Source organism: Zonotrichia albicollis, chromosome 7, assembly GCF_047830755.1.
Source record: "Zonotrichia albicollis isolate bZonAlb1 chromosome 7, bZonAlb1.hap1, whole genome shotgun sequence".
NCBI classification, from domain to species: Eukaryota; Metazoa; Chordata; class Aves; order Passeriformes; family Passerellidae; genus Zonotrichia; species Zonotrichia albicollis.
In genome coordinates, this window is record NC_133825.1 from 30,076,581 (window position 1) to 30,093,191 (window position 16,611).

The 16,611-nt window shown below is 41.8% G+C and overlaps 1 protein-coding gene across 4 annotated transcripts in view; it reads right to left on the reverse strand.

Moving 5' to 3' along the window:
- VCL (vinculin) overlaps positions 1–14,897 on the reverse strand; it is a 49,373-nt gene extending 34,476 nt beyond the window's left edge. For 2 of the 4 annotated variants that reach the window (XM_074544206.1, XM_074544204.1), the window contains exon 1: positions 14,454–14,894. In XM_074544206.1, coding sequence (XP_074400307.1) covers positions 14,454–14,621 — 168 coding nt within the window. In that variant the 5' untranslated portion in view covers positions 14,622–14,894. Of the gene's footprint in view, positions 1–14,453 lie in introns of all 4 variants that reach the window. The other 2 variants (XM_074544208.1, XM_074544207.1) reach the window with 2 other exon arrangements.
- Positions 14,898–16,611: the final 1,714 nt, after the last annotated feature.

The window sequence follows — 16,611 nt, forward strand, 5'->3', positions numbered from 1 at the left end:
CTATATACTGTGGTTAACTTAATGCTTCAGAAATCATAAGTTGCTTCCTATCAACATCTCTCCTAAATTAGACGAGGACACACAAAGACACTTCTCCCCTTTCCTACTCTCCACAGAAAAAATACTGTTTTTTTCCTGCACTTAGTTGTAAAAATTTAATCTCTGAAGGTTTCCCTCTGTCCTAATCTCCACAAGTTAGAAATCAAATTCAAAGATAAAAAAATTAACCCCCCTTTTGCTAGCAACTTAGTCTATTAGAAAAACTGTAGTTAATTACTGAGAATGCACCCCGCATCCACACCATCCTTTAGGCAAAAAACAATTATGCAGAAGCCAATAAAGAAAGAGAGTAAGATCTGGAGCTTTCTATACACTAGCTCTTGTGTTACACAATAGAAGTCTTTATAATTGGTAGCTGACTCTCTGAACTGTGAGATCACCAACTTGACAAAATATTTCCAGCTCCTTTGTTCGCTGTATTTTCCAGCTGAATAAGCTATTCAGAAAGGCATCACAAAGCAGAAGGTCTTTAAATCAGACACCACTTTGTGTTAAGAGCTGCCAGACCTGCTCAAGCTAGACAAGATAGCCCTGAAAATCCCTGATCAGCTGGTGCTTAAAGATTCACTGGCTTTGGACAGAAGATGCAGTGTGTCAGTATGCACAGCACTTGCCAATTCTAATGCTGTACAGCCTTCCAGAACCACTGTTTCCTTGCAAACTTTTGCTGTTTGCCAAAAACTGTCTCCCTGGTCTGCTCCTTTTCACAGGAACTTCACAGAAGTCCATTGGCCTGAGTATTTTATTTGCTTCAAAGTTACTGAGCCTAGCCTGCTTCTTTTTTTTTCTTTTTTTTTTTTTTAATCTATTAGTACTACAATCACAATTAGTCACACAGATATTTAAAAGTAATGAAAGCACAAAAAAAGTTAAAGATCTTGAATTTTATGGTAGGTTTCTGTCTCGTGTTCACAGCAGGTTTACAAACAGTCATGCACTGTCCTGGTGCACAGCACTGCAGTGTTGCTTTGACTACTGAACTTCATGGCAATGCCTCAGGAGCACGATTCTAAATGTATCTCATGGCCCACCTGAGAGTGTGCCTGCTTTGTTCTAATTATTTCCACTGCATTCAGGAAAAACATCCTTTATATTTCCCACAAGCTTGCATGGATAAGTGCATGATCATGATAACACAATAAATTGAGTAATTTTCAGTAACTCCAGATTACATGTTGTTAGACAAAAGAGTCTCACCAGGTGAAAATGAAGAGCAATTCTGTACTTACAAGAACCATGCCTTCAAGATTTATTTTCCTGCAGCTGTACCAACCTGCATACAGTTGAGTACATTGGAAAAAGTATAACTTTAAAGAATGCCAAAAAATAAAACAGTGGGGGGGGCACTTCAAGTTGACAGTCATTTTAGCAACTGTTATTATATATTGGCCAGGTATATTAGACCATACAAAAAACATTTAATCACTCACTCTAGAAAGGACAACTCTCTTCCATAAAAGGACAGATCTAGGTTCAGTACTCAAAGAAGCATACAACTGCCTATAAGTAGCTGATAATATCCACTTTATATGTCTACAGATGCATATGTATGGACTTTTTTACTATAGCTAGCAAAGTAGCTATTAAGGTATCTTTAATCTTCAAATAGAAGTAACATATAGGATAAGAGTCAACTCCTCTTCTGTTGTTTGGAGGTTTTCTGTGGAGATTTTTATCCTCAAAAAAACTGTCCTAAACTCCAGTGACATTTCTCTTCCAAGTCCATCCATATCCTCAGCTCTGTATACCACAGAAGGCACACAAGATTTCAAGGAGCTTCAAAGTTGCATCAATTAAAAAGATCCACTACCTTTCTAGTAAAAAGGACTTTCAACCTTGTTTTAAGCACCAACATAGAATGTACTCCTGAACTTGTTTAAATAGAAAACCTTGTTTGCATAGCTGTTATTTAACCTTTCCATTTACTGCTCTTTGCAGTCGTTGCCAAGGTATAGAAGTGGCACGTAAAAAACAAATGTACTCCACATAACACTTCACAGGAAGTCTCAAAACATAAAGACATATTAATGAGTGAAAATATACACCCTCAAAAAAGTTCAGTGAGTTTGCCCTTCTAGCTTTGTGGTTAGGGGTTTTTGTTGCTTTGTTTCCTCCTTAGTTTTCACAAGATCCTGTTTCTTCAGATTGAACTTTACATGGCCTAAGCAAGTTTTGGACACATCACAGTGTAACACAAGGTTAACAACTACCTTCTTCACAGTCCAATACCAAGAAAATGAGGATTTTTTTCTCCCTTGAAAATGTAGTATCTATTGTTTATTTCAGACAGATAGCTTGTCCAGCTTCATGCTATTATAAAACAATCACCTGAAAAAGATTTTATTTCTAGCCAACAGTACGCATGTAGAAAAAACAGGATGCTTGCTTGGGGTTTGGATATTCTTACCTCCTAAGATGATCCTAACTTACTGGGAAGTGACAGGCTGATACAGAAGCTTCTGCTATTACACAGTGTTGGAGTGGCACTTACTCATGGTTCCAAAGAAACTGCCCTGACTAACACACTAAAATTACAATTTCAACACTGCACATTACAGAGTAAGGGGAGCTCTCAAGCAAAGCTGACCAAGACAGTTTCCTAGTTACAACTTCTACCGCATTTCCAAACTCTTTGGAGATTACAGACAAATCAGATGAATAAAGAGTGAGCTACCTTCCCCCTTGCTCCCTACTCAAAAAGCAGGGAATAAGAAGCAGACAAGTCAAGAAATTTAAAGGAAATGGGACACACAAAAGTCAGAGGGCATATATATGGCCACAGAAAACTGTCTAGGAATGTAGCTATAAGCAGGAGGAAGAGATTGAGATTTCCTGTTCCTGCTTTTAACCTTGTTCATCAGTCTCCTGCAAGTCTTATTTGCCACTGATTAGTATAAAACCAGCATGCTTTAGGCTTTCTCATGTGGAGAATTTTCTTCATGGAAAAGAAAGAAAAGGTTTTCTGGCCAAGTTTCTTCCTTCTAAGCAGTTTTGTAGTTTTTTGTCATATTTGCTTCAGCTGCAGGAAAAGTAAGACAAGCTCCCTTGCCTACCTTCTTAGCCTTTTAGATAAAACAAACAACAGCTGCTCAGTGAGAAGGAGAAATAACTTCATCTTCTGTAATTCTATGAGAGTTTGTTCAAACAGACAAGCACCCAGTAATATCCAGCCCTTTTCACCTGTACAGTTTGAAAGTAAAAACTGCACATATCACATCAAATAAACCACAAAAATAATTAAGATGGGAGTCCAAAGTTTATTGTTTAAGGGTCATTTTATTTATTTTTTAAACAGAGATTCCTCTGAATGCCTCTGTTGACAATACTAGTTTGACAATTTGCCAAATGCTGGAAGAGACATTTTCCTCACAGCTTATATGATTTCCTCTGTTAAAAGGGAAGATGACCTTAGAAGAATTAGTTCTTGCAATGTTCCAGAAGCTTGATTTAAAACATCTGTCATTTTAGAAAGGAGCCTTAAAATATTCCTTCACCATCACCCAGTGACCACAGAACAGCCCTGGCTGTTACCCCCATGGCTCCCCCAGGAAATCAGCCACAGTATGAGTTCTGCTTGACAAACCCAAGTGCCACACAAAGGGATCTAAGTCTGTATGCTGTAAAAGCAACTTTACCAGAGGACAACTCAATAAAAATCCACTCCCTGGTTTATGCATTAGTCCATGTCTTGCTTTCAGGATGGACTGTGACAACAGCAGGAGCATTAAATCTCAAATCAAAATTTTTTTATTCACCAGTTCAGTCCTATCAAGTTCCCTGCAACTTCTTCACAAATTTCTTTAGATGTCTATCCTGAAAAAATAAAATTAAGTATTTACTTTAATTCTACAGTGACAGCAATCCCTACATTGCACAGCCACATCCGTAATCCATCTCAAAATTGAGTACATTTAATACAACTGAAAAAGTGAGTCTTCCGCTACAACTATTTTTTTTACACAAACTTTTGTTTTTTCCTTCAAAGGCTCTCAGAAGCCTTTAAAAAAGCAAGTTTCCCATCTCTTCATCATTCCACTCATCTTGCTTTGAATTATAAATAGGATTGATATGTCAATTGCAATCAGTGAATTTACCACTGCTTTAAGAAACTTTAGAGTTTTCTACTTCTCTGTAGGTGAACAGGCCTATATAATTAGAGATGGAAAGCAGTCCAAAGAAATGTGCAGCTAAATTCTCCTCCTGCCTTTAGTTTACACCAAATGAAACAGTGCACATGTGGCAGCAGTGAGGCAGTCCCAAGTCTGGCCTGAAGCCAGGCCCAGTGCTAGAGACTGGTGAATCAGAGCCTATCCCCTGTCCTTTCAGCCAGCATGGAAGCTGTGTCCTGATCCTGCTTTTCTCATGACTGCCCTGCACACTGCATTCCACCCATAGCAGGGTACAATTCCAAAGTCATCTGGCAAGCAAATTAGAACACACCAGCCATCTGGTCCCCAGCAGCAGCAAACTGACCTACCTGTCTGCACTGATGGTTAAGAAAAGTGTAACTGGCTTAAGGCTAAGGAAATCCTGCTGTACACTTAAAATACAGAACTATGAAACAAGAAGCATATGAAAAACAGAGAGCAACCTCCTCTGGATACCAAAAAACTTCTTCATGTTGCTAGTACCTACTAACTCTGTTACCTGTACAGAGCTGAGGCCCGGATGGTTTGGCAAATTACAGGATTAACTTCACAGAAGTAAACACATATTGATTATGTGATATGTTTAACAGGACTATTCTAATTTGGAAATTAGTTTTTCATGAAAAGAAGAGTTTCTTTTTCCAAACCAATACTTCAAATTAAAATTACTTTAGGACATTATAACTCTACTTCAGTCAAATAATTAATGTTAAGTAATCTCTAATCCTTGGGCATTTACAAAACTCACCAGGAAAAATAAGATACAGCAACTGTAGTCTAGAAACGAGATGAGCTGCTAACAGCTACCTTTACAAGAAAATCTAAAGACAACACCACATACCAAACAGCACTGCAGACTCCAAAAGCTCTTCCAGTTCATTTCCATGTACTCACACCTGTGATAAAGAATTTCAGAGCACCTCTTTACACAAATCCTGCTGCATGTGTATACACATATTAGGACTGTACTAAAAGAAAACATTATTTTGGAGGTAAGCTTTCTCATTATTCAAATGGTTTTCTGAAAAACAAGAAACCAAACACCATGATTCTGTTGGTATATTTACACCAGCTTTGACAATGTGCTAATATCTGCATGTTGCAGAGGATTTGGTGGATGAGGAACTCCATCATGCCCCAGAAACTCAGATGCATCCTGTCCTCCCAGCACTTCAAGTGTTAAGTCAAGTAAAAGCATCCAGAAAGTTTACTAATCTTAAAGCTTTTTGGCCCTGTTGGCAAGAGTAATAGCAAGAAGTGTCATCATAGGAAGTGTGTAGATCATATCAAAGGGAAGGCAGATATGGCTCCAGATACAGCAGGGCTGCCTATGAGAAACTGTGCTTCTGATACAGATAAATATGGTACTGCAGCATCTCTAAGCCAACCCAAGTTATAGCTACACATAGATAATAACTGAGTCCACCCAGTCTGGTTTTTCCTTCATCAGAAGGATAAACTAACTTATTACTGTTCACAGATCACAACACAAGTTACTATTCCATTTACCCACATGCTGGCACAGATATTCAAGAAGCTAAAAAAAAAAGCAAAGACAAAATGTATTTTCCATTATTAAGTAACTTTCAAATGTAGAACAGTAGTGCAGTTTCTTTCTCTACTGTTCTGCATCTGAAAATTACTGATGTAGTAATTGACTGTATCAGCTACAAGGCAGATATCCAACAGAAGTGCCTCAATTTCCCTTTGCCATGTAATTAACTACAAAATCTCTTGTTGCCTTTTATAACCCATTTTACTTTTTGAAAACACTGCTGATTTGACAGGTATTGCTACCTAAATGAGGCACTTAAAAATGTCACAACTGAAAATGTAGAATGGCTACCAGGCCCTGAATTTCAGGATCTTCCAGTTGTTATGCTTGTACTGACTTCTGAAAACCAGACTATTCAACACTGATTTTCCCTCTTGCACAGAAAGAGTGGCACCACTTCCCTTATCAGCTCTGTCCTAGAGGATCAGTGGTTCCAGAGAAAAGATTTTTTTTTTCTCTCTCTAAGTTCATGGCAGGAAAACAGAATAAGAAAAAAACACTCATCTAGAATTCCTTTATTGATAAAGAAATATTTTTCACTATGTCTTTAATATATTGAAAATATCTTCACGTGCTCACTAATATACGACTCAAGCAACAGAAATTCACAGCATTAAATCTTTTGGCATAAGCTCTGCAACAGCAAATGTATCTTGACCAGCAAGATACATGCTACACAGAGTTCTATAGCAATTACCCACCTTCTGTAGCACACTGGACAATTTGTCTTTTCTAAGTCTCACTTTACTTGTCTAACAGCTATTTCTAGTGGACACTAAGTTCATGGTGTAAATTATCGTTCCCATTTTAAATGAAATCTTCTAATTGGCTACAGTATTTAGTTACATTAAAGAGAAAATAAGAAATGTCATTCTATTATGGGTTTTTTTTACTCAGAGGAAAACTAAAATTTACTGAGGTTCCTGTTCACCATGTTTTGACTTTCTTGAGGAAAAGGGAGCATTTTACAGGTGTGGCAAAGACTCAAAGACCACTTCACTTGCTACAGTTAAGCCACTGGTTTGGCAATTACTAGGCCTTCACAAACTATTTTTTGTCATTGTATCAGAGCAAGCTAAATAAATAATGACCTTTTTGCTACTACTGCGTACTTCCAGAGAAACCTCATTTATTTGTTTCTGTTATTCAGCACAACTATTGTGCTGCAAAAGCTGCAAAGACAGCTATGCTCGTGAAAGTGATTATTACTGTAGTTCCAACACTAGTCAGTTTAATTTGTTAGCTCACCTAAAAACCTGTAAGGGTTATGCAGTAATTTGAGAAAGCAATACTTGGAGGAAAACTTCTTATAAAGTGTAAAACCAGAAGCTTTTGAAGACTTCACTGAAGGACAAACAGACACCTGTACACACACTCGGAGGCTGAAATGTGAAGCACCTTTTGTGATTTATCTTGACCAAAGTTACAAAAACCCCTATCATTTTAATAACAAACAGGCACACCAAAACAAGTTAAACTTCAGTAACTTCCATCTGGGTGCTTGATGCAGCAATCTTTTTCTAGTGATAACTCTTTAGATAAATATTCAGTGCATCACACAGCTCAGAATTAAAAACCTCCTCTAATCAAGTACACGAATGTCTGTTAGCAACTTACAAGGTTTTTCACTCAGTTATGTATTACTACACCCCATTTTGCACTGAAGAGTTTAACCATTCCTTGCCCATGAACAGACAGGTATCATACACATTTCTACCTCCATTTGTTCTAACTGTAAGCTTGTGGTCACCAGGAACCAAATCCACAAATCCACCCAAAATGCTCACAGCTCACAACATCTGTGACTCACATGTACTATCAGTCTAGTCAAAGTCAGTTTCTGCTCCTTCTAGCAAGTATTAGTACAGGTGAACAAAACAAAACCTGCATAAAAGAAGGAAGCTTTATTAATGCTTCCCTCCTCTAAAACAGCTGCAATGTGCAGCCTCTTGAAAACTCAGGAAAAGTCTGGAAGGCAGAAGAAGCAGCAACCCAGCTGAAATAAGTTCTAGACGACAGATTTAACAGCTCCTCTGCTTGACAGGAAGAGTCAGACTTCTGACATGAAGAGCTGATACCTGGCAAATAGATGAAAGATGAGAATGGGCAAGAAGTTGATATTTGATATGGACTTTCCTGGCTCAGCCTTTAATAAGCTTCCATTTTGATGCACCCATTCAAAAAGGAAGGCTGAGAACATTCATTAGTTTCCCATCACACAATGACTTAACCAAGGTGACCAGAGTGCCTCTCATCTGTTCAGGGGTGAGAACACATGACCATTTCTCACACTGCTACTGTAGCACTTCTGTGACTATACTCATTTATGAAATTAATGGCCATGGCTCTTTTCTTGCATGCTTTTCAGCATTTAAGGAGGGGCAGGCTTGTGTCTAGCTCATTCTAAGGCTCAGCTACTAAAATGAAGTTCAAACTGAATACCATTGTATTTTATTATTCCCACAAATACATGTTAAACATTGAGCAATGAGACCAGAACAGCTGCAACATACCCAAACATTTTAAGCTGCATACACAAAGATATCTGAACATAAAGCTTGTCAAGTTCACCAAAGCAGTGCTTTCTCAGCTCTGCTATTCACCATTTTATTTATGCACCATATGTACCTCAGGTCAAAGATTAAGCATGATACTTGCTGAAATGAAACTTTCTTAAGCCATCCCAAAAATTCAGTTTAGTATGAAAACTGCTTGCCTGTACTTTTCCTCTCACAGACTGTAAGCTCTAATTATCTTTTACTGGTAGATATAGAGTGAGGAGATGAAGGCAGAAAGGCTCTGCTGTTAGAAACAGAAGAATTGATTGGGAATGCCAATGACAGATGGAGTGACCATTAGATGGTAGAATTAAGCATCCTGAAAGGAAGAAGATAGACAAATCAGAGCTTGAGCTTCAGAACCAACTTTAGCCTCTTCAGGGACCTAACTGGAGAAATCCCATAGAACACAGTCCTAGAAAGAGAAATTCTGGAGAGCTGGTTCATCCCGATGAGCAGGAAGACAAGTCCAAGTGGCAGGAGGCCTGCCTGAATGAGCAGAGCTCCTGCTGGAGGAGCAGAGACCTCAGCTGAGCACACAGGGATGGGGTCCAGCCCAAAGTGTATCTAGAGTTGAACCTAGTGAGGGGCATGAAAAACAAAAAATGCTTGTGTAAACACAGCAGCAAAATAAGGACTAGGTAAAATATGGGCCCACTGTGGGATAGGTGTGGATATCTGACCACAACACAAAAAATTATGTACTCAAAAATTTACTTACCTCTGTCTTTTCTGAGAACATCTGCCTTCAGCAACCTCAGGTCCCTAAAATAATCTGAGTTTGGCACAAGGAAAATTTACATTTGCTATTCTGTGGGTGTAATCATTGTTCAAAACGCAATGCAACATTATTACAATAGGTCTCTTCATAAGTATCCTAGGCCAACCCCAACAGAAACAGCTCATTTCTCCATTCTTCACTGGAGAAACCCAACATGAACCATCAATTTCCTACCCTACCTATGAAGTCAGAATACTAGGAAACTGTTCCAACACTTGTTTTTTCAGTGAGACAAAGTTGTTGATGAAGAAATGTAACCCTAAGAGTCAACAAGCTGACAGTTTCAGAAAGTCTGGAATGGCTTTGATAATGAAGAGGTTTTTGGTTTTTTGCTTTTGTCGCCCTTCATTAGCCACTATTGTTACCCATTGTTCATTATTCATGTTGTAAATAGGTCTACTGAAGCATCAGAACAACACTGACTTCTGAATAGGAGATATGTTACAAAGTGAGTTGTTCGATATATTTTGACACAATGTTTAGTTCTAGGCTCAGGATATGGACAAGTACAAGCCATACCTCAGTACACTTTAATTATTAGGCAAAGAAAGCAAAGGAAAGGTTTGTGCCCTCTCTTGATTCTCTAGTCAGTTATTCATATCCCCACAGAAACACTAGGGCCTGATTTACTCCAGGGACAAACCAGAGCCACTCCAAGCACTGTGCATGCAGGGTCATGCCCCCATTCTCCCCCCTCCCAGCACAGTTTTGAGCTGCTGGGATGCTCAGCTCGTGTTTGGAAGAAATCCTTATAGGTGAAATATGTGTAACTGAAAAGAAGATCCAATCTTCATCTGATCACTTCATCTGCCCATGCAGCAAGTCATCTTGTACCCACAAAGCATCTTCAGAAATGAAGGCAGCTGCAATATTCATTCATCTGGTTCTATTTCCAGATGGTTCAACATAAGTTGTTACTCTAGACTCCAAGTACAGGACAATATTAAAGAGTTAATTCTCTCTCACCTCCTGTCATGAAAGTTAAGGAAGAAATTATACATCTAAATATTACAATTAACATAGTGGATCATATTTACAACTATACAGTTACCAAAAAAGACACTTCACTGTTCAAATTCAATAATAACAGTACTGCCATGGCTGTGTTTAAAGATAAATGTCAGGAAGGCTATCAGTTTGCAAAAATTAAGAACTGTGGCTGCAGTGAAGTTCTGTATCAAGAACCTCTTCTCATCATTTGAATGAGCAAGTGATAGAATATAATTAGTGCCACTAAAGGAAAAAATATTATATTGCAATACTTACAAATTACTCTGTGTTCTGAAGGTACATATTTCTAACCCATGCTTTGTTTGGTTAATTTTTTATTACCCTCTAAAAGGAATTCCACACCTACAGTCGAATATCACTATGTGGAGAAAAGTATCTTCTTGTTTCAAAATACAAAGCAAACCTACATCACTCTCTAAAGTTACAAGACATCAGGAAGAATAAATGGCTAAAAAACACTGGTCCTTAACATGGGTTTAACTCTTCCCACACTGGTGTATTTGACTTATGCAGAAAAATGCATTTAGTAAGTTTTTAAAAGCAGAAATGGTATTCACCAGATTCTTGGCATATGGAACTTTTTAATCCAACTGCCACTTAAAAGACTATCCATTCCACAATAATAGTCTCAGTTTTTATGGCCAAAAAAGCAAGCTGCATATGAGGACACATTTAACAATCTCCATGTACATGTAAAGGAAGAGAGAACAAAAGATTGCTTTTAAAGCTGATGGAGGAAACTGGAATAAATTAAGTATCCAAACACAATAATAGAACAAAGAAATTATTCCATTCAAATCAGAAACTAATTAATCACTTACGTAAAGATGATTCCTAACAGATAAAAGCAAGAAAGAAGTTTATGATGTGCTTTTGTTATTACAAAGTTGCTTTGTCTGATTAATCACTCTTCTCCCAGCTCCTCCCATACACACACCCTGATGGGGTTTATCCACTTTCTCAGAGCATATGGCCACAGTTCCCAGAATGGTAAATGATCCCTGAAGAAATTGCTGTGCACTGAAAAAATATGTTCTAATTTAACAAAAAAGGGAAATAATTATTATTATTTGTAAAACACTAATCTGTTTTCTACTACTACTCACAGGTAAGACCTAGAAAGGTGTAGTGAAAAGACATTCTCTCATAAGATCTTCAAGCTTACTCTAGTGTTCATTCACTTGTCACTAATTCTGACCTCTGTAGAGTTCAGATTATCTGCTCTTTTGACCATTTCTTTCAGCTTCAAAACATAACATAATAAACTGGAAATAGGGAGGCACAGATCTATACATATCCCATGAAAAGTTACAAACATCAAGGAAAAATGTAAAAACCACAACCTCTTTGAGAGTCATCTATTGTGCTTTCATCAAAATGCTTCAAAACAATTTGAGAATTATTGTGCAAAAGATTCCCAAAATAATCAAGATACAAAATAACCAGTAGAAGCAAACTGTCGCATATTGGAAAGAGTACCAAGTCTTGCTTTGGTATTTTACTACAGCAATGACTAACTTGTAAAAGATTTAGTTATTTCATTAACTTCAACAATGACTTGGACCACCTCTTCTCCAGAATCACTTTACAATTAGGTTCTGACAAGGCAGTATCTCTAGGATAGGTCCACTTGAGTGTGCAAACTTTACATTAAAAAAGGTATGTAATTTAAGATGGCCTCAGGCAAACCTTGAAACACAGCAGAACCATTAATGACAGGAAATACAGAAATGTATGCCCAAGGAAGAGTTCTCTTATAAAGGTCTCCAGTCAGGGTATTTAGGAGGAGGAGCCTTTTGACTCATCTAATAGTCCTAATGTAAGAGTTTTATATCTATCAACCTCTATTCATCTTGAGTGGTGTATTGTGCTAGCTCCATCTCAGGAATGTTCAAGTTATTGCACACAGGTCCTTCCTTACAGCCATACAGTCATACTGCGAGGGGAAATGCACTAGGAAATCTCTTCTAGGCCTTCAGCACAGTACATCTTCAAGGCCTTCAAGCACTGCTACCAGCAATTACACACAGACATGATAGTTAGATCAATTAAATATTGCATTTTCCAAACTGCAGAATCCTTACTATAGGCTGGGTAGCTGGAGAGTAATGCTGCTGTATATGAAAATTTATCACTAAGAAACTCCCTGCTCCTCAGTACTTTTCTTTATGTGCTTTGTGATACTCACACTACGCTGAGAACCCTGAGCAGACAGCAAGCAACAACAAGCCAGCACCACATTACTCTCTTGGTTGCACTGACAACTCCATCTTTGCTGTCACCTAGGAAGCCACCAGAAGGCTCGTAATTCGAGAACCTGTCTGCACAAATTCTGCTCCTGTGAGACTGCTGTTTCATAAATCACCTTTACACTTCAGAGCAATGCACTGAAAACAGAGCTTCAGATAGGAATGAGAACATTAATTCTGCACTTTTCCTAATATAGACAAAGCTGTATTTTAGCAGATCAGGGCATCTTCATGGTAACTACCACCTCAGATTACCCCACTTTTATTGGCTCTTGGTAAATAAACACAGAAAAAATAATTCAACAATCATTCCTTTTATCAAACCAGCAGACGAGAAGAGAAAAACAGAGGCTTCCAAAACAGTCCAAAATGAAAGAAGATCTAGCATTAGCAAGCTTCAGAAGGAAACTAAATCTGTTTCTGTATTTCTCTAATAAATGAAATTTTATCAGATCAAGTTTCTTCTGAGGGAAAGGTGGGGTGAAGAAAAATAGTCACACAACCCAGTGTTACAGGGTTAGCTCAGAGAGGCAAAGCATTATTCCAACATCCTTCCTTTCAAGGAAAACTATTTCATACACACAGGCTTCGCACCCTTACAGCCAAAACACCTATTACATCAGTGAACTGCTGCAGAACAACTGCTTTTCATAAAGAGACGAGTGGCTGCTATAGTCAGCAAGAAGCACAAGTATTCTAGACAGTCTGTAATATTTATAGTCATGGCGACCAAGAGACCTAGTTACACTGTAGTAAACTGCAAAACCTCCAAGTGGCAAGTTATTCTAGCAGCAGCCAGCAGTACAGGCCAAAACATGATTAACACATCACATACATTAGTCATCCTGACAGCTTCTTATGCCCACAAGTCTCATGATTTCAGTGCACTCAAACATTGGTTAACAGTGACACAGTATTTTAACTTGCATAGCTATTCATTTTAAGGCAAAGAGGCAGCAAGAGGTACCTTTCCATTTATTCATTTACTGGGAAGAGTTATTTTTTGCTAGGAACGACTTCGGAATTTAACAGGATTCAAAATGAGCAAGGAACATGTATTCAGTATTTGTAAACAAGTTTAACAAAGGTGCAAGGTAAGCGTTACCAGGTAATTCTTAACGCAGTAGAAGAGTAGGCAATGCCACAGTGCTTTCTATATCAAAGAAAGTATTTCTGCTTTGCAACAGTTCGTTATTCTTTTGTTTATTATAAAAGTGCTAATAGGACTGAAACATTTCAAATGTATTAGTCACTTGCACTTCTCACACTGCAGAGTCCATACTGCAAATACTCAGATCTTAAAGAGACAAGCTATGCATAACCGCTTTCAACAAGTCGAAAGAATAGGCCAAATTTCCGTCACCTTTAGCTCACCACAAGCAAACAGTAACTCACACTCGAGGCTAAGTAACAAGAACAATTCACAGCTCCAGACTTTGCCTGGAAGCCACAGGTCTGTCCCGCCTCAACTTCTGCACTGATAAGGAAGGGCCAGCCCTCACCGATTTAAAAATGAAACCCAAATGCCTGGGAGGTCGGTGCTTTATTATTGGTTGGGTTTGGGATTTTTTGGATAGGCTCACGCCAAGTAAGTATTTTGCCTTTTATAGCGCATACACTTAAAATAGGAGTTTCCTAGGCAGCAAAGAACCACGCAGCGTATCAGAGCCGTCTGTGAAGCGTTTCGGGGCGGGTATGAAAGCAGCAACTACCGCGCTTTACTGCACTTTAATGGGATGCCGCTCCTCAGGTGGGCAAAGGCTTCTCTTCGCTCCGACACGGCGAGCAACTCGCTCTTGGGACAACTCACTGCTCCGCTGCACGGCTCTCACGGCTCCTCCGCCGGCCGGAGCGGGAACAAACGACGGCGGCTTCCAGGCGGGAGCCGCAGAGGTCCAGCCAGCCTTCCAACTTAACCCTTTCCTGGGCCCCAGCACCGCGCCCAGCCGCTCCTCACCGGGCGGGGGCCGAGACACCTGCCCGCGACAGCCCGGGCCGGGCGGGCGCCGCCGCACTCCCAAGTTGGCCGCGGCGGCCAAAGTCGCTCCCAGGAGAAGGCGCGGAGGAGGCGGGCCAGCCGCCGCTACTCACCCGCACCAGGTTGCTGACAGCGGCCTGCACGGCCGACACGGGGGCGGTGAGGTCCGGGATGGCCTTGCCGTCCACTTCCCCCTCCTCGTGCATGATGACCAGGTGGGAGATCTGCTGGGCCACTGGCTCCAGGATGCTCTCGATGGTGCGCGTGTGGAAGACGGGCATGGCGGCGGCGGGGCGGGGGGGCCGGGGCCCGAACTCGGCACAAACTCCTGGCAAACTCTGTCCCTGCGGGCTGGCGCCCCACAGAGAAAGCCGCGGCCTCCGCGCCAAGAGGAAAAGGAGGAAGAACAGAAAACCAAACGCCCACTCCGAGCCCCCCTCGCCCCGAAGCGGAGTGCGGCACACGGAGAAGCGGCTGCCGGCTCAGGCTCGCGGAGGCGGGACTCGAACTCGCTGCCCTCCTGCCACCCCCTGGCAGCGCCCACCCCACACTGGCACCGCTCCTCGCTCAGGCGGCGGCTTTTCAAGCACCACAACCCGCCCCGCCCGCGGCTCCCGCCCCCGGCCGCCTTGCCCAATGGCCGAGCCGGGCCGCCGCTCCCAGTGGCGCAACGCCGCGTCCATCAACATTCCAGAGCCTCCTTCCCCTCCACCCCCCGCCTTTCCCGCACCACCCGCCTTCCCAACCAAGCTTGGTTGCGCGGGCGCTAGTTTCCCAGCGTCGAGATGACGTCAGACATTCTGGTGTCCATATAAGGAGACGATTAATGCCAGAGTGCCGGGATCGCGGGGGGCCAGGGCGGTGGGATTCCTGCGCCACGCCCGCCGCCGGAGCGAGTTCGCTGCGTTGAGCCGAGGCGGAGCGTGACCGCCTGGCCAGGCGCGTGGGGCTGGGCGCCGCTAGGACGGGAGTGGCCGAAGGGAGGTAGCGCTCCTGGCCGGACCCGCTGTCCCCAGGCTGCCTGGGGCGCGCCGCTTCGTGAGGGGTGTGCGTTCTCACCGCAGCCGGCTCTGCGCGGTCCGCCCTGGGCGCGGCCCGAACGCTTCCGCCCACAGTGAGGAAAAGTGGCGAGAGGCTGCGGGTGCTGATTCTCGACCGCGCTCGGGTGGGGAGGGCTGTCCGCGCCGTCCCGCTCCCCGCGCGCCGCCCCTCAGCGGCTGAGGGGACACGGCGGGACAGCGCTGAGGCGGCGGCCCTGCGGAGCGGCACGTACCGGGAGCGTGAACCTCGGCTCGGGTTTTACCGCTATGAGTGGTGGTAACAGCGGGAGCTTGTTTAAATACACTTAGGTGAGCGGTATGGTGTCGGGAGAAGGAGTACAAGCCGTAGGCAGAGAGGAACATAAATCCCCACCTCCCCGGAGCGCCCGTCTGGGAGCGCGGCTGCCGGTCCCAGCACGGCTCGGGGTGAGTGCTGCCCGCCCTCTGGTGTGTCCCGGGCACGGTCTCTTGTGGCACGGGCAGCACTCGTGGTAATAAAATAAAACGTGAGCAAGGAGTTGCAGTCTACGCTTCTTACTTTCTTTGATAAAAGAGCGCAGGTTCAGATTTGGAAAGTTATTGCTGCCTTCTAGGAGTTTTTACCCCTGTGCTGCTACTTTAAGCTATAAATCAATGTCCCTGTCAGGCTAGGTTGCACTCTGAAGTGGTCCAGAGCAAACAATGTGTTTTCTGTGCAGTGTTTGAACGCAGCCACTCCTACCAGAAGACACAGGGACGGATGGAAAGAGCAGTTAAATCAGCAAGGCTGGTGTGAGCTCAAGGATCTCTTTGTAACTTGTCGCTGTTGGAGCTACTGGGACAGCTACGAGTTGTAGGCCTAAAGAGCTATGAAAACCAGGTTTTGTGCAGGGTTAAAACATCTTAGCAACACCTTTAGCTCAGAAGTTTTTGTTTTGGTTTGCTTACTGTTCTCTTTTTTAGCATTATCGAAATTATATTTCTCTGTGTGTGTTTATTGACTCTCCATTAGTAGAAATCATAGTACTAACTTCCATGTTGTACAAGTCCACTTGGTTTGGAAAGAGGTATACTGGTGGGCTCAATAACAGATAATCAAATGATGCTATTGGCATGCAAAACGTAATTACAGGATCCGTCTTTCAGCACTAAGGATTGTTTTAAACTACTTGAACTGTGCCCTGTAACAGTAGCTTATGTTGTTTGCTGTATAGCAGGTACCATTTTTAGCATATACGTGCCTAGCAGCGCC